The sequence below is a fragment of the Grampus griseus genome, assembly GCF_964374135.1.
Source record: "Grampus griseus genome assembly, chromosome: 16".
Taxonomy (NCBI): domain Eukaryota; kingdom Metazoa; phylum Chordata; class Mammalia; order Artiodactyla; family Delphinidae; genus Grampus; species Grampus griseus.
The window spans coordinates 55,641,561-55,667,161 of record NC_139010.1 but is presented as its reverse complement, the minus strand read 5'-3'; the positions used below and the strand labels follow the sequence as shown (position 1 = coordinate 55,667,161).

The 25,601-nt window shown below is 44.8% G+C and overlaps 1 protein-coding gene across 1 annotated transcript in view; it reads left to right on the top strand.

Moving 5' to 3' along the window:
* Window positions 1-25,601, top strand: part of PIK3AP1 (phosphoinositide-3-kinase adaptor protein 1) — a gene marked incomplete at its 5' end in the record, with an annotated part of 104,479 nt that overhangs the window by 66,410 nt on the left and 12,468 nt on the right. The window contains 6 exons of the mRNA XM_082674057.1: window positions 4,192-4,287; window positions 9,168-9,371; window positions 13,177-13,242; window positions 15,104-15,309; window positions 16,315-16,387; window positions 22,906-23,061. Of these exons, the coding sequence (XP_082530183.1) occupies window positions 4,192-4,287; window positions 9,168-9,371; window positions 13,177-13,242; window positions 15,104-15,309; window positions 16,315-16,387; window positions 22,906-23,061 (801 nt within the window). The remainder of the gene's footprint in view (window positions 1-4,191; window positions 4,288-9,167; window positions 9,372-13,176; window positions 13,243-15,103; window positions 15,310-16,314; window positions 16,388-22,905; window positions 23,062-25,601) is intronic.

The following is a 25,601-nucleotide window of genomic DNA, read 5'->3' as shown; positions in this document are numbered from 1 at the left end:
AGACCTTGTTCAAAATTTCACTGTTCCCCCTAATCTTCTTTTTCTGTTTGTAAGTAGGACTAGATGCTGAACCTAGATAGGATCCTGCAGTGCATGCTGTTATTCTCCTTAGTCTCCTCCAATGTGTAACAGTTCCTCAGTCTTTCCTCATCTTGACACTCTGGAAGAACACCAATCAGTTATTTTGTAGCATGCCCTTTAGTTTGGGTTTGTCAGATGCTTTCTGTGATTGGACTGAGGTTATAAATTCGGGGCAAGAATGCCATAGCAATGATGTTGCATCCTCAGTGCATTGTAGCAAAGGATCGTGACATTGACATGTTATTACTGGTGCTCATTCTTTTTTCTCTCTTTTCTTTTTAAAATTCTTTCTTTAACCCACATAAAATTCAGCACGTTATGATGGGGTCATAGTACCAGAGACAGAAGCCTGCCTCCTTGTTATAGAAGCGTGCCAGGTCCAGCCAGGGCTGCTCTTGCTGTTTCCATTTTTCTTCTACATTTTGTTTTTCCAACACTCTTTGTAGCTCCTTCAATTTTGCAGCTACATCTCAGATGTGGAAATCAGTTGTCTCAAACTGAACTTTGTTAGTGAAGTAGCCAGGCCGTGCGTATCTCTTTTACCTCTGTCAGTGGGGGTGGCCGATTGTGTGTGTGAGGTTTGCGCTCTGGTGTTGCCAGCCTGGGAGATCTGGTTATTGGTGATTGAAACTGTCCTGACGCTGCTCTGCCCTCACTAGGTTCTTAGAGATGCTGGAGCCTGAGGGCGCTGTGGTTTCCTGGAGGATGCAGCACTGGGCATGACAGAGCCCAACGATAGGTCCACAAAGCTTTTCCCTCCCCTCATCTCTAGGGGTGTCTGATGCAAGCAAGTCTTTCCTTCAGGGTCTTTTCCTCTGTGTTTTATTGTTGTGTGAATGAAGAGTTTCAAAAGTTGGCTGGGTCAGGGTCAGGCAGCTGAGGGGTGAGGTATTGTAGGGGTAGGAGTCAGGAGGGTAGAGGAGGGTCCTGCTCCCAGTAAGGCACACCTGTAGGATATGTCTTTCTTCCCAATTTTCTAACTCCATGAGAAACATGTCCCATAAAACCACAATTAAGCAATTTAAATAGAAATCTCAAATAAGTGGCATTTTTCTGGTCTTGAATTTTTAAGGAATGAATTGTGAGTTCTTAGAAAATTTTTTAAAATATTTATTTATTTATTTATTTTGGCTGTGCCGGGTCTTAGTTGCAGCATGTGGGATCTTTAGTTGCAGCATGTGGACTTCTTAGTTGCGGCATGCATGTGGGATCTAGTTCCCAGACCAGGGATCGAACCCGGGCCCTCTGCATTGGGAGCTCAGAGTCTTACCCACTGGACCACCAGGGAAGTCCCAGAAATTTATTTTTAAAATTAAAACACTTCTAGGTGTGTTTCAGGATCAGTACAGTCACCCTAATCTCTCTACGGTTTACTTTAAATAATTCAGTGTTGCCAAGAGAAGTTCACTGAATTAACAGTTTACTCATTTGGAATTACAGGGCTCTGGACCAGAGGGTATCAAGGTACATTATATTCAATGTAATGTCTCCACTACACACATTTCAAGAAACATTAAACTGAAAAGGTAGAAAAAGGGAATTGCTTTATCTTCCCTTTTTTTGGATAATATTTAAGGTAACGAAAACATGATCAGAGCTCTGCATTTCTTTCCTTTATTTTTCCAATAGGATAGAAAAACTAGAATATAAAAAGATGAACAGTGAAAAAACCTTTCTCCAGTCCTTGTCTGTCATCTTTCTAGTTCCCAGGAAACCATTGGTCTTAATTTCTTATATCTCCTTCCAGAGTTTCTTTTTTGCATATACAGGAAAATACAAAAATAGAATCTTATTTTCCCCTTTTGGGGGCAAAAGGTAGCATATTAATTTTCAAAAATGTTGTATTTCTTAAAGATTCTGATTCATCAAGAATGTGTTTTTTTTTCTTTTGTCTCAGATCTTTTTTTAAAAAATTACATATTATAGCCCCCTATGAACCCCCTCTGGAACCTGATTGTCCTCCCTCCCTCCCAGAGGTAACCCCTACCATGAACTCAACATTTATCCTTTCCAGCATTTCAGCATGTTTTCATATGTTTACTAGATATTTATGAATTCATAAACTACATGTAGTATCATTTTATAGACCTTAAAACTTTATATAAAGTACTTTATATACTGAAAACTACTTTATATAAAATGCTTTATATACTGCAAACACCAGTCTGCAACTTTTTCACTCAACATTGTGTTTTGTTTTGTTTTATGGTCACAAGATTTATATTTAGATTATTAAAAGATTGTCAAAGTTTGAAACAAGGTCGGGTAAGAGCTATGCTATGTAATAATGTAATATCTGGTCACTGGAAAGTTTAAAAATTAGTATGGACTTCCCTGGTGGCACAGTGGTTAAGAATCTGCCTGCCAATGCAGGGGACACAGGTTCGATCCCTGGTCCAGGAAGATCCCACATGCTGCGGAACAGCTAAGCCCGTGCACCACAACTACTGACCCTGCACTCTAGAGCCCGCGAGCCAAAACTGCTGAAGCCCGCGTGCCACAGCTACTGAAGCCCACGCGCCTAGAGCCCGTGCTCCGCAGCAAGAGAAGCCACCGCGATGCGAAGCCTGCGCACCGCAACGAAGAGTAGCCCGCACTTGCCGCAACTTAGAGGAAGCTCGCACGCAGCAAGGAGGACCCAATGCAGCCAAAAATAAATACACAAATAAATAAATAAATTTTTAAAAAATCAGTATGTTTTATAATTAGAAAATCAGTAATCTGGTAATTGACAGGTGAGCCATAATTTTTTTAAATAACCTGAAATTATTTTTGCTTTGGGAATCTAATTGTACATACTTGATCATAATTACCTAGGCCTTTTAAAAAAGTGCTGATAGGGTTTTTCTCATATATGAATGCAACAGAAGCCACTATGGATAATTTGGAAGACGAAGAAAAGTGTAAAATAGAAAATAAAATGTCCATGGTCTGAAATGTCCATGACCTATCCATACTACTTCAGAAATAGCCACTATATACATTTTGATGTATTGCCTTTCAGGCTTTTTTTCTATGTACATACAGATATTTTGTTTCAAAACTAGGATTATGTCATGTGAAGTTCATTATCCTTAACATAACTTTACGACCATGACCTCTTTTCAATTAATATTCTTGGAAAATGTAATATAAATATAAATATTTCATACAAATTCACCAGACTGTATTTAACTGGTCCCCAAAGATCAAAGTAGTAGGAACAGTATATCTGTGTATACTGATTAAATTCAAATGATTTTTTTTCTCAAAGTATACTATTCAACTTCAAACTACATATTTTGCCTAAGCAAACAAGTCCCCAGTAACTGTGTGATATGCCTTACTGAACGCAACCTCTTGATATTATCAAAGTTCTGCTTTTAACACAAGTCTGAAATTTTGCTCCCAAAATGCATACTTCAGAGTCACAAAGTAACGTAAAGTAATGTTGGTTACTAAGGTTTTAGTAGAATCTGCTGTGGCAGTTGAATAGTTTTCACACACAGTTTTGGTCCCCATGGGTTTATGCTTAATAGTGAAAAACCAAAGGTCTATGTGCTTCTTCCTTATAAATGACCAATTACATGAATGACCTAAAAATAGAGTTCTGGTGGTTATGTTTTTGAGATGGTACTATGTTGATAGAGTGGCTCCCATACATTCTTTTTAACTGTTGAAAATGGTTCATTGTTTAAATAAATTACAATTTATCGATTCTTTGTTGTTTCTGCCTCCAATTATTTGTTGTTGTCGTTTTGTGGGGGTTTTTGCTGTTATAAAGACTACAGTTATATATTTAAAAATTAAGCTAATTCTTTCAAACACAAATGAGCATATCTATACCTTTTGAGTCCTGTGGTCTAGGAAAGGGCCTGAAGGTTGTAAATGTTGCTCTCCTTTATACCTCATATTTACTGAATGTCCTTATTGAGTAGGTAGATAATTGGATGTATGGATGCATGCATGGACCTATGCATGCATGGGTGATTAGATGGATGGATGGGTAGATGGATGGTTTAGTGAATTCTTGAATCTCTTGATTTGTCAAACCTTGTATATCCACTTATAAAATGTCCTTGTCTGTGTGGAAGAACAACATATAAACTCTTAGTCTCCTTTTCCTTCTAGATGTTGAAATGCTTCAGGCCAGAACATCTAATCCAATGCCTGGAGATGGTTTCTCTCAGACCACTAAGGATTCTATGATCCGCAAGTTTTTAGAAGGTAAGTTGCAGCAGTGAACAGGGAAGCAAAAAGAGGGAAAGAGAAATAAAGCTAAGATATTGCCTGGCTCCCTATGAGGGTTGCTCCACTGAAGGAATGGGCTGCCATGTACATGCCACATGGTGTGCTTGAAGGCACTCTATTCCCACAAGCTCCCCCATAAGCCTATTACAAGTAAGCCAGAAGTTCCCACCACTGGACCCACTGCTTTGGGTAAACAAGTTGCCTTTAGCAAAATTTCTTTTTAAATACACTTGTTTATTTTTATTTGACCAAAATTTAATGAGTACCTACTATGAGCAAAGCACTATTTCAGTTGTTGGGCTAGGGGACACAAAGGAAAATAAGATATAATCAATACCCTCAAGAGACTTTACTTTCTGGTGAAGGAGGAGAACATAGGGGAACATACACAGGTATTATTAAGTCAAGGTTGTATTGGAGAGTGATTATATATATGTTGTCCAGTTTTCCCACTATTTATGAAGAGATTGTCTTTGCCCCCCCCCCCCATGTATTTTTGGCTCCTTTGTCATAAATTAATTGATCATATAAGCATGAGTTTATTTCTGGGCTTTCTATTTGTTTTCATTGATCTACAGTAGTCCATTTTTATGCCAATACTATACTGTTTTGATTACTATAGCTTTATAGTATAGTTTGAAATCAGAGAGTATGATACTTTCAACTTTGTTCTTCTTTCTCAAGATTGCTTTGGCTATTTGGGGTCTTTTGTGTTTCCATACACATTTTAGAATTATTTGTCCTAGTTCTGTGAAAAATGCCATTGGTATTTTGATAGAGATTGCATTGAATCCATAGTTTTCTTTGGGTAGTATGGTCATTTTAACAATATTAATTCTTCCAATCCACGAATGTGGTATATCTTTCCATTTATTTGTGTTGTCTTCAGTTTCTTTCATAAATGTCTTATAATGTTCAGAGTACAGGTCTTTTACCTCTTTGGTTAGATTTATTCCTAGGTATTTTATTCTTTTTGATGCAATTGTAATTGGGATTTTTTTCTTAATTTCTGTTTCTTATAGTTTATTATTAGTGAACACAACAGATTTCTGTATATTAATTTTGTATTCTGCAACTTAACTGAATTCATTTACTAGTTCTAACAGTTTTTTGTGGGTTTTTTTGGCTGTGTTGGGTCTTTGTTGCTGTGCGTGGGCTTTCTCTAGTAGTCGTGAGTGGGGGCTACTCTTCGTTGCAGTGCACTAGTTCTAGTAGTTTTTTGATGGCATCTTTAGGATTTCCTATATCATGTTTTCTGCAAACAGTGACTGTTTTTCTCTTTCCTTTCTGATTTGGATTCCTTTTCTTTCTTTCTTTGTTTTTTAATTAATTTATTTTTTATTTTATTTATTTTTAGCTGTGTTGGGTTTTCATTGCCACGTGCGGGCTTTCTCTAGTTGTGGTGAGTGGGGGCTACTCTTCATTGCAGTGAACAGGCTTCTCATTGTGGTGGCTTGTCTTGCTGCGGAACACAGGCTCTAGGCACATGGACTTCAGTAGTTGTGGCACGTGGGCTCAGTAGTTGTGGCTCATGGGCTCTAGAGTGCAGGCTTAATAGTCAGAGCGCATGGGCTTAGTTGCTCTGTGGCACATGGGATCTTCCCAGACCAGGAATCAAACCGTGTCCCCTGCATTGGCAGGCGGACTCTTAACCACTGCGCCACCAGGGAAGTCCCTGTTATTTCTTTTTCTTGTATGATTACTATGGCTAGGACTTCCAATACTATGTTGTTCCTGATCTTAACAGAAATGTTTTCACCTTTTCACCATTGTGTATGATGTTAGCTGTGGGATTGTTATATATGGCCTTTATTATGTTGAGGTGTGTTCCCTCTATACCCACTATGTTGAGAGTTTTTATCATAAATGGATGTTGAATTTTGTCAAAAGCTTTCTCTGTATCCATTGAAATGATCATATGATATTTATTCTTTAATTTGTTAATATGATGTATCACATTCGTTGATTTGCAGATATTGAGTCATTTTTGCATCCCTGGGATTAAATCCCACTTCATCATGGTGCATGATCCTTTTAATGCATTGTTGAATTCCCTTTGCTAATATTTTGTTGAGGACAATTTTGCATCTATGTTCATCAAGGATATTGGCCTGTTATTTTATTTTTTTGATGTCTTTGTCTGCTTTGGGTATCAGGGTGATGCTGGCATCATAGATGAATTCAGCCACTCTATGTCTTTTTTCTTTTTTTTTTTTGTGGTATGTAGGCCTCTCACTGTTGTGGCCTCTCCCGTTGTGGAGCACAGGCTCCGGACGCACAGGCTCAACGGCCATGGCTCACAGGCCCAGCCGCTCCGCGGCACGTGGGATCTTCCTGGACCGGGGCACAAACCCGCGTCCCCTGCATCAGCAGGTGGACTCTCAACCACTGCGCCACCAGGGAAGCCCCATTCTATGTCTTTTGATTGGAACAATTAGTCCATTTACAGTTAAAGCAATTTTTTGGTAGGTATGTGCTTATTGCCATTTTGTTAATGTTTTCTGGTTGGTTTTTAATATCTCTTTTTGGTTCCTTTCTTCTTTTCCTATTTCCTTGTGATTTGATGACTATCTTTAGTGTTATGTTTGGATTCCTTTCTCTTTTTTTGTATGTATCTATAATAGATTTTTGGTTTGTGATTACCATGAGGTTTTTTTTAAATTAATTAATTTCTTTACTTTGGGCTGCATTGGGTCTTCGTTGCTGCATACGGGCTTTCTCTAGTTGCGGCAAGTGGGGGCTACTCTTCATTGCAGTGCATGGGCTTCTCATTGTGGTGGCTTCTCTTGTTACGGAGCATGGGCTCTAGGCATGAGGGCTTCAGTAGTTGTGGCATGTGGGCTCAGTAGTTGTGGCTCGTGGGCTTAGTTGCTCTGTGGTATGTGGGATCTTCCTAGACCAGGGCTCGAACCCATTTCCCCTGCATTGGCAGCCGGATTCTTTTTTTTTTTTTTAATTTATTTTATTTATTTATCTTTGGCTGCGTTGGGTCTTCACTGCTGTGCACAGGCTTTCTCTACTTGTGGCGAGCAGGAGCTACTCTTCATTGCGGTGCACGGGCTTCTCATTGCAGTGGCCTCTCGTTGCAAAGCATGGGCTCTAGGTGTGCAGGCTTCAGTAGTTGTGGCTCACAGGCTCAGTAGTTGTGGCACATGGGCTTAGTTGCTCTGCGGCATGTGGGATCCTCCCGGACCAGGGCTCGAACCCTTGTCCCCTGCATTAGCACACAGATTCTCAACCACTGTGCCACCAGGGAAGCCCCATCTTTCTGTTCTGTGTATCCCTCAGCTACTTATTGTGGATATAGGTGATTTTAATACTTCTGTCTTTTAACCTTCCTACTAGCTTTATAAGTGGTTGATCTGTATATTTACTGTATATTTGCCTTTATCAATGAGATTTTTCTTTTTTTCATTTTCATATTTCTAGTTGTGGTATTTTCTTTTCTGCTTAGAGACGTCCCTTTAACACTTTCTGTAAAGCCAGCTTAATGGTGCTGAATTTTTTTAGCTTTTGCTTGTCTGTAAAACTCTTTATCTCTCCTTCAAATATGAATGATATCCTTTCTGGATAGAGTATTCTTGGTTATAAGCTTATGTTTATCACGTTAAATATGATATCACTCCCTTCTGGCCTGCAACGTTTCTGCTAAAGAGCACCAGGTATTCTTATGGGAGTTCCCTTACACGTAACTAGTTGTCTGTCCCTTGCTGCTTTTAATATTCTCCCTTTAGCATTTTTTTTTTTTTTTTTTTTTTTTTTTGCGGTATGCGGGCCTCTCACTGTTGTGGCCTCTCCCGTTGCGGAGCACAGGCTCCGGACGCACAGGCTCAGTGGCCATGGCTCACGGGCCCAGCCGCTCCGCGGCACGTGGGATCTTTCCAGACCAGGGCACGAGCCCGCGTCCCCTGCATCGGCAGGCGGACTCTCAACCACTGCGCCACCAGGGAAGCCCCTCCCTTTATCTTTAATTTTTGCCATTTTAATTACAATGTGTCTTGGTGTGGACCTTTTTAGGTTTATCTTGTTTGGGACTCTCTGTGTATCCTGGACCTGAATGTCTGTTTCCTTTCCTGGGTTAGGGAAATTTTCATCTATTATTTCCTCAGATATGTTCTCTGCCCCTTTTGCTCTCTTTTCTCCTTCAGAGATCCAAAAAACATTTCTTCTTTTCTGTTCAGCTTGAGTGATTTCCACTATTCTGTCTTCCAGTTCAATGATCTGTTCCTCTGTATTATCTCATCTACTATTAATTCCTTCTGGTGTATTTAAAAATTTCAGTTATTGTATCCTTCAGATCTGCTTGGTTCCTTAAATTTTCGAGCTCTTTCTTAAGCTTCTCACTGTGTTCATCCATTCCTCTCCCAAGTTCATTGAACATCTTTATGATCATTATCTTGAACTCTTCATCAAGTAGATTGCTTATCTTCACTTTGCTTAGTTCTTCTGGGGTTTTTCTTGTTCCTTCATTTAGAATATATTTCTCTGTCCCTCATTTTGCCTAATTCTCTCTTTTAATTTTTGTGTATTAGGTAGCTTGGCGATGTTTCCCAATCTTAGAGTGGTGGCCTTATGTAGCAGATGTCTGTGGGGCCCAGTAGCACACTCCCCTCTGGTCCCCAGAGCTATGTGTTCTAGTGGTGCCCCATGGGCCTTTCTGTTGTGGCAGGGCCAACTACTGTGAGTGTGCAGGTAGGTGGGGCTGGCCCCCGGCCTGGTTGGCTGCCAGGCCCTACCTAATGTGGAGGTGGCCAGCTTGCTGATGTGCAGAGCTGGGTCCCAGGGCAGCTGGCTGTATGACCTGGGGGCCCCAGGGTTTGACAATAGCTTTCAGTCACCTTTCTCTCTGTTTCTAGGCAACAGCATGGGAATGTCCAGTTTGGAGAGGGAAGTACACCATCTCGGGCAGGAAGAAGATGTTTATCACACAGTGGATGATGATGAGGCCTCTTCTGTGGACTTGGCCAACAGGCCGCCTGTCCCAGTGCCCAGGCCAGAGGCCAGTGCTTCTGGCACTCACCAGCTGTCTGACAATGAACCATACATTTCTAAAGGCAAGTGTGGCAGGGAATGATGCACAGTGGGGTCTTCAGAGCCTCTCAGCAGGAATTCCCTGGATCCTCTACCTCCTGAACCATTGCTCAAGACCATTCCCTTCTGAATGGTCTCCAACCAGCCCCAGGAGACAGAGTCAGAGCTTGGGGCAGATTCTGGAACTAGACTAGGGGCAGTGGTCAGATTTAGTTCTGGCCTTCCTGGAGGAATTTATGCATAGTGTGAAGACAGAGATAAACAAGATGTCCCTCTACTCCAAATGGCAAGATCCCTGGTAAATTTTTATCTCCTGAAACTCTCATTATTATTATTTTTTAATAGTTAACATTTATTGAAATCTACCAAGAGTGCTCTATTTGGAATATGTCATAATAATCTATTAGGTAAGGGCCGTCATCATCCCCATTTTACAGATGAGGAAAATGTAAGCCCTCATTTTTGAGGCTTACAGAGGTCACTTGATTACCAAGTAGCGGAGCCAGGATTTGAACTCAAGGAATCTGACTCCACAACCTTGGCTTTCAGCCACAATGCTATGCTGTCTACCTTCGTACATTGATAAAAGTTGGTGATAATTGGGTTTTGACCCATAATGATCCCTGGGACATTAGTTAGATGCTGATAGCATCGTCAGTTTCACTATCTTTCAGGACCTGATTTTATTAATATGATTACAAGTACTGTAAGAGTATAGGAATTGCCAGATCTGTGCACTTGACCTCCATTCCATTTTTTTAAAATAAATTTATTTACTTATTTATTTATTTATATTTGGCTGCGTTGGGTCTTTGTTGCTGTGCACAGGCTTTCTCTAGTTGTGGCGAGTGGGGGCTACTCATTGCAGTACGCGGGCTTCTCATTGCGGTGGCTTCTCTCATTGTGGAGCACGGGCTCTAGGCATGCGAGCTTCAGTAGATGTGGCACGCAGGCTCAGTAGTTGTGGCGCACGGGCTTAGTTGCTCTGCGGCATGTGGGATCTTCCTGGACCAGGGCTCGAACCTGTGTCCCCTGCATTGGCAGGAGGATTCTTAACCACCGCGCCACCAGGGGAGTCCCTCCATTTCCATTTTTAATAGTATAAGCAGGTTGTGGAAGGTATGGCAAAGATTAGAAACTGGGGAAGATAGCCCTCAACCAGAGCCCCAGGTAGTTGGGCTGGGCTTGTCAAATAAAGTACATCACGCCTTGTTAAGTATGAATTTAAGACAAACAGCAAATAATTTTTTAGTGTAAGTGTGTCCCAAATATTGCACTCTTTTTTTCAGTTTTGGTTTTGGTTTGTTAAATCTGGCAACCTTAAATTGGGTAGAAATACAGTGGGGGGATATTATATATTGCCTAGTGCTATCCGTGCTCATGGTTTGCCATCCCTTGGATGGCATCTCCTTTGGCGTGTGTAGCAGACACTGTCAGTGTCCTGCTCACATCCCCCCAGCTCTTTATGTTTTTGTGCCCACTGGATCGACCCTGCCTGTTAGAACCTGTGTCTTTTAGCCTGATGGCTTTCTCTGGCAGGACAGGCTGGAAGAGTTGGGGGATTATCACCCCTGGATGCAGCCCTCAACCACTGACTGAGTAGAGTTGTTGGATGAGTACCCTAGCTTACTTGCCCCTTTATGGGAGAACTCTGGGGTGCATGCTCTACATTGCTTTCCAGAGCTCCCCAGCTTGCCCATCATGGTGACTTACTGGGTAACCCACCATTTATTGCTTTATCCACTTCCCTGTCTTACCTCCATCACCTCTCACATAGTCTACATGTACTTGGATCACTGTCCCCAGGTCTGCTTCTTTTTTTTTGAGAGACATTTTTTCCAGAGTTCTTTTTTTTTTTAATTAATTAATTTACTTATTTATTTTTGGCTGCGTTGGGTCTTCGTTGCAGTGCGCAGGCTTCTCATTGCGGAGCATGGGCTCTAGGCGCGCGGGGCTTCAGTAATTGTGGCACACGGGCTCAGTAGTTGTGGCTCGCGGGTTCTAGTGCACAGGCTCAGTAGCTGTGGCGCACAGACTTAGTTGCTCAGTGGCATGTGGGATCTTCCTGGACCAGGGATCAAACCCATGTCCCCTGCACTGGCAAGCGGATTCTTAACCACTGCACCACCAGGGAAGTCCCCAGGTCTGCTTCTAAGGGAACCCAAATGAAGAAGCTTGCAAATATATATTGATAATGCCTAAATGGCAGGGGTTGGGGAGAGGGTGTTGATGGTCTGGCTCATTGTGGGAAGTTCAGTTGGGAGGGGCATAGGTGGTTCCTAAAGAGCCTTGATGGACTTGCTAGGAAACTGTGAGGAGGAAAGGAAAGGAGAGGGGCAGGAGATGACAAAAAGGGCAATGGTTTGGAGTCCAGGACACCTGGGTTCAAGTCTCAGCTCTTACATTTTTCAGCTGTACAGTATGGAACATTGGGTAAGTCATTTCACCCTCTTTGGCCTTAGTATCCTCATCTATAAAATGGGTATCATAATAATATATGTATAAATGATGCATAATAATACTCTGCCAGAGCCTTATTGTGAGGGTCAGATGAAATCATACATGAGGAGCTATTTTATAAACTGGAAAGCACTGAGTAGACATCCCTTGTGTTAACTAGCAGGCCAAGGTATTGCTGTCTTATTGGCATCAATCTCAAGGTTTAGATGTGAATAATAAAAGTTAACATGGAGTGCTTACATGTGCCAGGCACTATTCTCAGCACTTCCCATGTATTAACTCGTGTAATCCCCACAAAGAGGAGGGTACAATTATTATCCTCATTCTACATATCAGAAAACTGAGGCAAGAAGAGGTGAAGCCTCTTTTCTTAGGTTGTATGGCTCATAAATGGCAGAGCCAGGATTTGAACCCAGAGAGTCGTGTGCAGAGCCCAGGGAGACTTAATCACTATGCAGTCCTACCACTGAGTGAACGCTTGTCATTTCCCAGTTTTCCCTACAAGTCTTTTTTTTTTTTAAATAAATTTATTTATTTATATATTTTTTATTTTTGCCTGCCTTGGGTCCTCGCCGCTGCACACGAGCCCCCTCTAGCTGCGGCGAGCAGGAGCCCCTCCTCGTCGCGGTGTGCGGGCCTCTCATTGTGGTGGCCTCTCCTGCCGCGGAGCACGAGCCCTAGACACGCATGGCCCTCAGCAGTTGTGGCATGCGGGCTCAGCAGCTGTGGCTCACAGGCTCAATAGCCGTGGCGCACGGGCCTAGCCGCTCTGCGGCATGTGGGATCCTCCCGGACCGGGGCACGAACCCATGTCCCCTGCATCGGCAGGCGGACTCCCAACCACTGAGCCCCCAGGGAAGTCCCCCCTACAAGTCTTTATGTGTCTCTTGTGCATGACTGACTTCATCTAAGCCCCCTTGGAGCCTTGCACGTATTTCACCTGTTCCACTGCTCTGAGTTCTGTCTTAGGGCACTTGTTGACACGTGAAGTGGCACTTCCTTTTATTCTCAAACTTCAGGGTGTTCCACGGCTTGCTTCAGTATTCAAGGAAAAGGGTAATCTTGTTCACCTTACCCTTTTCTTTAATGATCTCGTAAATGCTGATCATGTCCTCTGATTGGCTCTGTCTTTCTGGTTTGAGACCTTGTTGGTTTGGTCTGTCTTCATTTCATAATCCCTATAGCTTCTGCTCATTGGTTGCCTCCTAAAGTTTTGGTTTATAGAACTGTATACAGTGGTCCAAGTTGTGATCCATTATTATTATTTTTTTGTACAAGATTTTGGTAATTTTTTTGGTAAATGTATAAACTATTATAAAGCCTTTTAGAAAGGGATCTTATTTGGCTTTACTTAGAATACTCTTTATCTCATAGTTTTTGCAGAAAAAAGTCAAGAGCGGCCTGAGAATTTCTACGTTACTTCAGAGAGCATCAGGAAAGGTAAGCAGATGTCCTCAGCTTCCTTTTGTATGACCTGAACTTCTGGGTGGTGGAAGTGTTCATGTTTCAGTGATTTCCAGGTGTAACAGCTCCTTATCCTTGAAAAACAGAGAGGTCCAAGAGATACCTGAAGTGGAGCTGTACTGATGGTAAAGGGAGAGGAGAAGAGATTGGGGTGCCTTAGAACACTGTACAAATTGATCATGCCAACGACATCAATACCCTAGAAAGTGTCTGTAACAGCACACTAAAGTACAATTTAAACATTGAGACTGATACCAACAGGATGAAAGTGGGCAGCCCAGCACCCAATCTTTACCTGGTGATGCAGCCCTACCGTGCTATTTACCTACCCTATCTGTATTAGCTAAACTATACTTTAATTCAACTTTTATTTGAGACATTTTGCTTGCCACTGGGTGACATTTTTCTTTTTTTTCCAAAGACCTTTTAAGGAAGCTTGAAGAGATAAGTATTTTGTTCTTGTTGAATTTCCTTGTGCTAAACAGAGGCATTCAGTATTTTCTCATTGATGATTCTTCTGAAAAGGAACTATGACACCATCTAAGCGTTTGAAAACTTCCCTAAGGGCTTTGGTGGTAGGAGATTGGAACTGATTGGCTTTGCATTTTTTTTTTGTCCCCACACTCCATCTCCCAACACAATTAAAGACAGCCTGGAAGAGGGCAAACCTGGGAGTAAGTTATGTGAGTGTGTGTAGACAGATGAGTAAATGGTTGGTAAGAATGATACATTAGCTTCTTTGAAGCTTTTTCAATACCCACTGGTGAAGTCATCTCTCTTTTTCCTTCATACCGTCTCCCTGAATCACAATGCTCACATGGGGTCCTGCTGGAGAAATTTAGAATCAAAGATAGCCCTACAGGAAATGAGCAGTGAAATGTCAAGTCGTTTTCATATGCTCCAGTGGCCCCATCACCTCTTCAAGTAGCTCTTTCTTCCCACAGAACTTAGTGGAGTCACAGAGCCTAGAGAGAGAGGAGTTGGCTTCATACTTCCCTAGAGTATCCAAAGCAGAGAACTATAAGTTTTGAATACGGAGGAGAGGTTGGCACATGAACAACCCAAGGAGAGTCAGCTGGGACCCAGAACCTAATTTTTACCTGGTGATATTTGACTGGGTCATGATTCTGTTAGCACTCCAGTCTCCTCAGGCAGTTCATACCCGTCGGTCCACAATCACTGTGCCCCATGCTGCTTGGAGGCAGGGGGGATGGGGAGGGCTGGAAGTGGTGCTGGGAGAAGCAGCCTGGTTAGAATTGCCTGTATATTCTCTTCTGGAGTGGATTTTAGTCTAAATCAGTGGATTTTAGTCTAAATCAGTGGTTCTCAATTGGGGGTGATTTCTCCTCACTCCCCACCCCCCAACCGGCCAGAGGACATTTGGCAATGTCTGGGACATTTTTTATTGTCACAACTGAGGAAGGGGATGCTCTTGCCATCAAGTGGGCAGAAGCCAGGGATGAGGCTAAACATCCTACAGTGTACAAGACAGCTACACAACACCAACAAAGAATTATCTAGTTTAAAATGTCGATAGTGCCAAGGTTGAGAAAGGCTGGTCTAAAGGCTTCTCAGTAATTCATGGTGACTCACTCCGTGGATGCCTCACTTCCTAAAATGGTGTGGCCTTGTCTACTTTAGTGTAACAGGATTTGAAATTATTAGCTGCTTCCCTCTCTCTGATTCCATGTCATACCTCCCTTTTCTTGGTTCCACATGTAACTGTTCTTTTGAGACACATCCTCTTGAGCCCATGGCCAGCCTCATTAACCCCACTCATCCGGTCAGCTCTCCCCAGCGGCGCCGCTGTCAAGCTGAGTTTCTCCATCCTTTCCAGAGCCACCTGTCAGACCCTGGAGGGACAGGCCTCAGTCAAGCATGTATGACCCATTTGCTGGGATGAAAACGCCAGGCCAGCGGCAGCTTATTACCCTCCAGGAGCAGGTGAAGCTGGGCATCGTCAACGTGGATGAGGCCGTGCTCCACTTCAAAGAGTGGCAGCTCAACCAGAAGAAGCGGTCTGAGTCCTTTCGTTTCCAGCAGGTAACTGGCTCCAGATGGACTTTGTTTTGTGTCTGTTTCTCTGCTAGACAGTGGAGGAGGGCTGGGTCCGTGGCTGTCTTGTGTATTGCTGTAACTGGACACCTGTGACTGGGCCTGAGAACATTTGCTTGGTCAGAGACTGACCAAGCTCAGTCTCTCAGCTGCAGTCACAACCCAACCAGCCTTTCAGTCCTGCCTCTGTGGCTCCCTCACAGGAACCTTCTGCTCCAACCAGATGGTCTGGATGTTGGTCCCTGGAGCATTTCCCTAGAATGCTCAGACACTTAACTTCAAGCTGACTGTTATTTATTGATTAAAATAGCAACAAATCTTGACCCTCACATGTCTGTTCAACATTTATTGAATGACTGCGATAGACCAGACTGCAGGATTACAGAAAGGTCCGAGACCTGGTCTCTTGCCCTTCGAGAGCTCACAGTACCTCTGAAGAGACCACACGTGCGCACGCGTGTGCACACTCACACACACACACGCACAGGGTAAGGCAGTGTAGCCCAGTAGCAGATGGCATGGGCAGCAATAAGGACTGGAGCATTATGGGAGGGGGCGCTTAGAAGGTGGGCCTTGACCCAGGCTTGGAGCGAAGTCATGGAATCCATGACCCTCAGGGTCAGGGGAATGTGTGAGGACACAGTCTCAGAGGTAGGAATGTAGGTGGAGAGCTTGTAAGCAAGTAGAAGACAGGCTTTTCTAAGGGGCGTGCAAAGTGGGTGGTAGGTTATAAGGCTGGGAAAGAGCTGAGAACCAGAGAGGAGGGGAAATACTTTGCTGTGGACAAGATGTCTTCTCTTCAGGCACAACTTCTAAGAGGGCTTGGATTTCTCTGGGAGCCGATTGCAAATGCACTCCAGCCTCGTCGGCACGTTGGAAATGTTATTGCAATGTGATATATCTTGCAAATGTCATAAAATCAGAAAGAAACTCTAATGCCCAGAGGGTATAATTCTGGGGTATATTTTTAAAATAAACTAAATTTTTTTCCAGGAAAATCTTAAACGGCTAAGAGATAGCATCACCCGAAGACAGAGAGAGAAGCAAAAATCAGGAAAGCAGACAGGTATGTGGCTTCCTGGGGGTGCTGCATGCTGGGGGACTTTGCTGTGGTCTGTTGTCCTTGACTCTCCTTTCTGCTGGGGCCTGAGTGGGCAGAATGCTTGCCCAGCACCTGTCACCTGTCTATAGATCTGGGTCCCCCACTAGGCTGTGAGGTCTTTTGGGGCAATGGCTTTGTCTTGTTAATTCTATAAATCTAGTACCTGGCACACAAGGCACATCAGCAAATGAATGAAAGGAAGGCTTGAACTCTGCATCCCTCCTCCCATGAAAGAGGATGATAATGCTTTCTCCCCAGGCACCTGACTCTCCCCTTGGCATTTAGGAAGACACTTTTTTTTGAGCAGAGAAAAGAGAAAATCCCATTCACATAGTGTCTGTTTCTGATTCAAGCAGGGCACTGCGTCATCAGTGTCCACACCAAACACTGCTTTGGAAGCCCCGGTCTCAGGTGCAGCAGGGCTCCTGCCGTGTGTGGTGGGGGCCCAATAGCAGGGCCATGGATTCCAGTTGTGCTCACCCAGGACCAGGCCCCTCTGTCCCCCTTGACCCTCCCTCCCCCAGGTGCTACCCATGTGGCACCACCACCCCTGAGCAAGGAATGGGCATTTGCCCGCACTGCATATCCTCGCTGAGAGCCTCTGCCATGGTGGGTCTCTGTTATTTACACTGGCCAGCCTTATACCAAGAAGAGCTGGCAAGAAAAGACTTTCAGAGGCATTCAGATCTTGAATGGCGCTCCATTGCGTAAAGAACTACGCTGGTGCATAACTTCTATAGTTTGTCTCCAGCTGCCACCAACGGCCCGACTTCCCATGAACCTGGTCAGTCTGGTAATACCCTGGTCTTCAAACAGGACCTCTTCCTGCCACAGGCCCCTTGCTCATGCCTCTCCCTCCTCACCTGTATGAAACTACTGGCGCTGGGAGACCCAGCCCTGACAGCCCCTTCTCAGTGAAGCCTTCCTGGACCACTCCTGGCCATTGTACTCCTTCTTCATTTGAGCATCTATAGAACCTAGTATCCCTTCCGTCCACCTGGCACTTCTTTTCTGTTGCCTCTGGTTGTTATTACTTCATCCCTTCAAAGCATCAGCAATTCCCAGAAGTTCTGCATCCAAAGTACCTGTTATCATTTCTGACGACCTTCCATGCCACAGCTGCATCCAAGCCACCACCACCTCTTCCTGGATTAATGCAGAAGCCTCTTCAGTTGTCTCCCTGTGTCCGTTCTTATTCCTCTAGTTACTCCTACAAACTGTAGTCAACAGCCTTTCAAAAATAAAAATCAGATGATGTCACTCTCTTGCTCAAAACCCTTGGGGGCTCTTGTCCCAAGAGTAAAATCACAGTCTTCGTTGTGACCTACAAGGCCCTGCATGGTGTGATGCCTGAGCTCATCCTCCACTTTCCCCCACACCCTGTGTTCCAGTCGCAATGGACTGCTTTTCGTTGCTCTGTCATGCCAAGGGCATTCTGCCCAGGGCCTTTGCACTTGCTGTGCCCACTCCACTTCTTTCCTCACATCCTTACCCACTGACTCTTTTTCATCCTTCAGAGTTAGGCCATTCTCTCCAGAGTAGCCCTCCACGACTCTCCTCCTGTGCCATTGCTCACCCTCTTCTCCCAAATCACAGACTGGAATTATGTTTCTATTCTCATGGTTATTTTCCACACCCCTTCTCCCCCCATACCTGCCACCACCACCTGCATAAGCTCTGCAAGGACAAGAACTTGTCTGTTTTGTGCTCTGCTGAATCCCCAGCATGTAGCACAGTACGTTGGTGGAACTCAAGAAGTCTCTGTTGGAATGGCTGGTTTGAGTGAAACGTTTGGTGACACCATTCATTCATTCCACAGATACTTACTGAGCACCAGGCGTCCAGCCAAATACAAATCTTACACCTGTAAGATGCAATCTTCACCATCTGGTAGCTCATGAGTTAGTCTTTTATTTGTGTAGGTCTGGTTTTCCCAGCTACAGCCTGTCCCACAATGCCTAGCACAGTGTTTTGCAAGCAATACAGCCTAGTGAATATTATTGAGTTTGACTTTTTGGAAGAAGAGGGGTAAAGAGGATACAACCGTGGCAGAAAGTCAGAGGGGTCATCCTCAGACTCCTGCCTGGGTGACTAAGTTTTAAATGTATGCTGTCACTACCCACCCTCATACTTGTCTGCCTCCTTTTGAGAGGAGGAAAAAGGAAAGAAGGGAGAAAATCTGTTTCAAGAGCTGCATTCATCCTAGGGTCAGACAATAGGGTTCTAGGTGGTAGAGGGCTGAGGTGCTTTTTAAAACTAGAGCACATGAACCCAGAGGTCAATAGAAGCCTTGACTGAATGAAACATTTCAAGCTTTTAAATACAGGTAGTATCAAGAAAATTGCGATTTGGTGGGGCATGTGGTGTTTGAAGGCCGGTGAGTCGTAGTGTTGGAGTCGTGTGTGCTCAGCAGCCTGGGCTCCAGAACTGAGCCACTGGTGTCATCACACATGTACCACCCACCCAGGCTCCACCTGGGCCCACTGGAGAGATGGAAGCAAGACAGACACGCATGCTGAGGAGTAGAGGGTTGCAGGCATGGGCCCTGGGGCCAGCAGGGTTGAGGTCAAGTTCCTGCTCACTGTTTACCCCTAACTAGCTGGGAACCATGGGCAAGATACTTCACCTGCCTGAGCCTCAGTCCTCATCTGCAAAATGGCACAAATAAAGGTGCCCATCCAGGAGAGTCGCTCTGAAGATTCAGTGAGTTAGGGCATAACTGGGGTCAGGCCCAGTGCCCAGCACATGGAGGCACTCTGAAAACCACCTGCACATCAGCTGGCATCCTCTTAGCCAGGGCTTCCCAGGGAGAGTGCGCTGAGCTGGGACTCACCATCCAGGGGCCAGGCCTGGAATCATGGCTTTTGACGCATTTCACAAAGTTCACTCAAGGCTAATCAGGCTGCGAATAAGTGATACCCACCAGTGGCTCTAGTCTAGGTTAGAATGGTCCATGTCTGAAGTTTTCCAAAGGAACGTGATTTAGATGCCCTACCTTCCCTGCTACCCTACTCTTCAAGAAGCAGACCCCTGACCAGGATTTGGGGGTGGTGGTGGTGAAGGGTTAAGTATTTTTACTTTTTACATCAAGGGTTTTAATTAATGTCATAACTATTAAAAGATTAAACTATGTATAATTTGACACTGAGCAAGAACGGCTGGGGGCCGCACGTAGCCCACATGGGGAGAGTGTTCTGTCCATCAGCACTAAGAGTCTCCCTATATTTTTGTTTTTTATTTTGGTAAAATGTACATAAGGTAAAATTTCCTATTTGCATGTAAATGTACAATCTGGTGGCACTGAGTACACTCAAAATAACGTACAGCCATGAACAGTATCCATTTCTAGAACTTTTTCTTCCCTGACAAGGATTTGAGCTGATATGGGAGGTGATCCTAGAGAACACAAGAGCGGGTGGGAAGTGAGAGAGGAAGGAAAGGCGGCCAGCAGCGTGCAGTTAGAACCACGGAGACTGCAGTTTCATCTCCCCAGAGACGCTGGGGGTCAATGGAGAGCACTCTGGAAGAGTTATCCCTCCCGCGGGGCATTTAAACACCAGCTCCCGTGTCTTTGGGTGAGGCCTGCTGGGAGACGGGCACTTGTAATCCGGCTCCCAGAGAAAGCTCAGGCAGTTGGAAGTTGGACCCTGTACTGCCTGGTGAGGCCCAAGGTCATCAGAGCATCTGCCAAAGAGAAGGCATCATTTACGGTTGAGTGAATATGATATACTAGATCTTTGCATAAAACTCGATTGTGTATTTAGTACGTTCTAACTTGGAATTGCCTATTCTGGGGATTTTCACACTCAGGTGCTCCAGTGCTGCTCCATCCATGCTTGTAGGGGTAGCAGGTAGGAACTGGGGGACAGTTGGGGATGGGGTAGGGGAGTAGATTTGGATTGGAACAGGGTTTGGGGCCACTTACTCTGCTTCAACCATTGCAGCTCCTTTTTAAAAACTCCATTTCCTATACTGATCTTCTGTTTTCACTAGAGGAAAGAATCCTGCTTCACAAAAAACAAAAAAACATTTGAAAACTGTCGACACAGGATAACATTGACCTATAGGAAAATTAGGGCCGATGAATGGCATTTCTGCTTGAAGGACCTTTTCCAGGAATGGAGGCCACTCCACTCAAGGACTGACTCTATTCATTTGGAAACCTCATTTGCCTTAGAAAAGAAAAACAATGGTGATTTTTCTTTAATTTGGGTTAAAAGACCAGGGACGATTAAAAAGTAACAGATTGTTCATAATAACTTGCCAGTATTTCTTCAGCCCTGGGGAGTTGTTTTCTTCTCGCTGAGACGGTGCAGAGCGCTGATGGTGTAGGAAATCAGAGGAGGGCTGGCTGACTCCCGACTTGCTGAACGGCCTGGCCCCATGGAGGAGAATATCAATATTCGTGTTCTGGGCGTGTCTGTGGCCACTGCACGGCGGGACCTGGAGAAGCAGGCTGGGTCCCAGGAGGCCTGGGTTCTGATCCCTGCTTTGTCACTGAATCACTTCATGATCCAGGTCTTTTCCTTTAACCACTCTGTGCCTCAGTTTCCTCATCTGTGGTTACACCCAGCTTATCTGCTTCATGGAGTAGCAAAGTTCAAGGGAGGAATAGTAACACATGTGAATGCACTTTGGCAAAAGTACTACGCAGTATAGTGATGATAATTATTTTTCCTGGCAGTGTCCCTTTATTCAAAGAATATCCGGATTTTGTAGACACTTAGACTGGCTCTACTTGATTTTTTGAACTGTTGACTCCCAACTTTTTTCCTGTGTATTTTACTTTCCTTCCTCCTCGAACTGTTCAGAGTCGAAAATTGCTTCATTGAAGTGAATTAAGCAGACAGGAACCTCCCTTTAAGAGACTGTTGTTAAACAGCTCGGTCAAAGCTGGGGGGGAAAAAAGTGTCACCTGTTTGGGCTCTGAGCCACCATGGGCTCACACCCATGTGTGGGTACACTGGCTAGTCTCCACCCAAGTGCTTCCAAGCTTGGGTGGGTGCTTCCACTCACTGCTCAATTGTAAGCAAGAGAGCCCAAGGACATGAAAAAGATCTGTGTTCCACCGAGACCTGGAAAGCTGGGTTACTACTAGGACCAGACGCTACGCTTGGAACCAGAGTCTCTAGGATGAGGAAAGCTCGAGCTCATGCAAACCAGCAGTCCACTGTTTTAATATTCTCCACGCAGAATGTTGAGCACACTTGGTCTACCCTGTCCTCGCACCTGCGCTTGTTTACCCGTTTACCCTTCTTGGCAGACCTCTGGCTTTGGCAAGCGGAGCCACCCCTGCCGCTGCGCTCCCTGAACTTCCTGCCACACCCATCCCTAGCAGAGGAGAGGCGAGGAGGAAGTGGTTCCTTGAGAATGAGACCACATGTCCCCAAAAGTCCCCCCCGCACTTACACCTCTTCGCAGAGACCCCGCCCCAGGGCTTGGGAAGGTCCAGGGCCTCAAGGGGAGCCCTGTGACAGGAGATCACCTGGCTCTCACACTTCCCTGGAGAGGAAGCTGGTTTGGGCCCGCACAGATGTTTTGTTCCACTTGTCAGCTGGAGTTGTTCGCTGCTCATAGCACCCAGGGGTGGAAATCTAGGGAGGAAGAAAGACCAACCACTGGGCAGGGCTAAGCCAGTAAAGAGGTTAGGTTAACGCTTTGCAGGGCAAAGGGATAATCTACCCTTATGAATCTGTGGGGTCTCAAACCACTGATGAGCTGTGCAAGTCACCAAATCTTTCATGGGCCTGATGGATCTCCTTTCGTGAACTCTCTGGATCATTGCTGTCATTGTGGACCACCCACCCTTCATCCATCACTTACTAAGGGATTGAGAGGCAGTCTGAGTAGTGATTAAGGGCCTGGACTTTGGAGCCTGGGTTCAAATCCCAGCTGTCCCCCTTACCAATTGTGTGACAGGGACATGGGACACGCTACTTCACTTTTCTGTACCTTAGTTTCTATTGAGAATGTTGACAATAGTATTTATTTCATGGGTTTCGGGAGGATTCAAGGAGCTAAAAATACGGAAGCTCTTAGAACTCTGCGTGATGCACAGGATAACCTATTATTACAATCAATGGCATTCGCAACCCCTCCTCAGAAAGGGAAGTAATTCAGAGGGGTCAACTGACTTAAGCTCCACAGCTGGTGAGTGGCAGAGCCGGGGCCCCGGCCTCTTTCCCTAATCACATGTTCTTTCTTCTACATGATGCAAAAGCATTTCTCTGCCCTTTCTAACATTCCTCCACCCCAACTTTCTGTCAACAGTTGCCACACAGTAGTCAGTGGAGTTTCAGTGCTGAATTGGACAGGACCCCCACCCTCTTCCCTCTCCCTTTCTCCTCCTCCTTCCCCCTCCCCTCCCCTCCAGGCACCCTCCAGATTCAGGTGGAGGAGGTGGGTGGAGAGAGAGCAGCCCAGCAGTTTTGTAAATGGCATCCTGGTGCCTTAAACCTTATCTCTTTTCCCTCTAATTCCAGACTTGGAGATCACAGTCCCAATTCGGCACTCACAGCACCTGCCAGGGAAAGTGGAGTTTGGAGTCTATGAGAGTGGCCCCAGGAAAAGCGTCTTTCCCCCAAGGACAGAGCTAAGACGAGGAGACTGGAAAACAGACAGTACCTCCAGCACAGCAAGTAAGCAGGTGGCCCGCAGGTGCCTTTGGGCCTTGGAAATGTGCTCTGTTATGAGCCCAGAAGATCTTACTTGGAGCCTGATCTGGGCTTGGGAGGTGTAAGAAATGGGGGACATTTAACCTGTGAGGTTTGCCTTTTTCAGGGCGCCAAAGATCCTTTATACAAATATCCCGTGAAGCCAGATTGCATGATAATTATTACTCTATTGCTTTTATAAATGAAAAATCCTAATCATAATACTTGTTAGTATTTATTGAGCACTTACTATATGCTAAGCCTCTTCCACAGATTCTCTGATTTAATTCTCATAATCACTCTACAGGACAGGTATTATCACCTCTATTTACCAAGGAGGAAACTGGAAACTTAGTGCCTTCCTCTAGGTTAAATAGCTAACAAGTGGTAGCGCTGGGATTTGAACTCAGGTGGACCGAATCCAGGCTAAGACTCTTGCCTACTTTTCTTTTTGCTTCATCTGTGGGAAGGGGAAGGAAAGGGCACAAAGTCAGAAACATTAGAAAACAGTGAACTCGGATTTGAGAATTCCAACTTTAGAGGCAAGTTGAGGATCTAATTGGGAAATGTCTTCTTTTTGGCTTGACAGCTTGCATAGGAGTCTGATTGCAACAAGGCAATACACGCTGATGTGCAGGCAGGAGCTGGGGCTTTGTTTCCAGATCCAGGGTGGTATTAGCTGACTTCAGACACACCAGCTTCACAAGCCAAATAGATCGAGTTTCGCTGCTTTCAAACACTTCAGTGTTATCAAAACAGCTAGGAGAGAAGTGAAAGAGCAAGAGACAAGCTGAATTTCAGGACTCACGTCTCCTTAAACGTCAGGTGGAAGACCCCCACATGGATGTAGGAACTGGAAGGTCACCTAACCCAGGGGTTCTTAATCTTTTCTGTATCACAAAGCCCTTTGAGAGTCTGGTATATGATCTGGATGTGCTTCCTATAAAAATGCACATGCATGTGTTTACACACACACACACACACACAATTTTGCCCATCCATGGACTTAGGTCAAGAGCCTCTGAAATATTCCCCCTCCTTACTTTATTAATAGCGTATTTGTAACCCAGAAAGGGAAAGGGTTTTGCCCAAGGTCCCACAGTCAGTCAATGGCAAAATGAGAGTAGAACCCAGCTCTTCTCTCTGCCACTGTTACCTGTTGAAACAGACCCAAAGCATATCATACAACCACATGAGAAGCCTAGACTTAACAGAGAAGAAAACCTCCCCTTACGTTATGGGGGTGATCATGTGTATCACCCCCCCTTTAGGCAATTTAGAGAATTCTGATAAGTTCAGAAATGGGAGTGATCACAGGTGGCAGAGGAAGCAAGGGACAGGCAGGCAGCCGGCTCAGACGTGTCACAGAGGAGAGGAGACGTGGTATAAACACTCTTGGGGTGAGGGCAGGGCTTTCTGGGGTGCGGGAAGGGAAAATTTAACAAGATGAATGCAGAGTACTCGCTTCAGGTTCAGATTAATTTAAACCATTTTATGCGTATGTTTTACTTTGAGTTAGCTTGGAGTGAGAATAGACTGGAAAGCATAAACTGTGCTTCTTACCTTGTATGGTGGTGCACTGCCCAGAGATGGCTATCTTATTGGGGTAGAAAATGTTATTAAATGACAGACCAGAGGATTTTATTTTACTCTGTGGCTGTAGACTGCATCCAGGCCCTGTTGCACAGTTATCTATTGCTATGTAACAAACTATCCCAAAATGCAGTGGCTTGAAACATAATCATTTATTTATGTCTGATTCTCAACTTGGCCAGGAGTCAAATGGGAATTGTTCACCTCCACCCTCTGTGGTCAGTTGGGGTCACTCATGTGACTGTATTCAGCTGTAAGCTTGGCATGGGCTGGAGCATCCACGATGGCCTCTCACTCTCCAGGGACTCTCCACATATGGCCTCTAATTCAATAGCCTGAACTTCTTGTATGATAACAAGATCCATAAAGGGAGCATTCCAGAAGGACAAGCCCCAGTGTGCAAGTACTTATCGAGCTTTGGCTTGCGTCACACTTGCTAACGTCACATTGGCCGAAGTAAGTCACATGGCTAAGCCGAGAGGGAGGTGAGGAAGAAGGTACACAAAGGTGTGGACACTGGAGGTGAGAGCCCTTGGGTCACTAGTGGATGATCTGCCATTTTGAGACTAGTGACGATGATGATGATGATAGCTGCTGTAATTAATCAAATGCTTGCGCTTACAGGCTCTGTGCCAAGCCTGTTACCGTGCAGTCTCACTCTATACAGCAGTGCTGTGAGACCAGGGAACAGAGGCTTAGGTTAGGCATCTTACCCTGGGTCACTTGGAAATTAAGCAGGGCATCTGGGATTCACATCCAGATCTCTCTGTGTGCTCAACCATGGGGACATACTGCCTTCCAAAGAGAAACAGTTTCCAGGGCAAGGAGGGAGAGTGAGGATGGCCCAGCTCTGATCCACCAACTGCCCCTCAACCCCCGGAGTCACACCCTAAAAACAGCACTATTTTATTATGGTGCAGCTGTCATCTCTT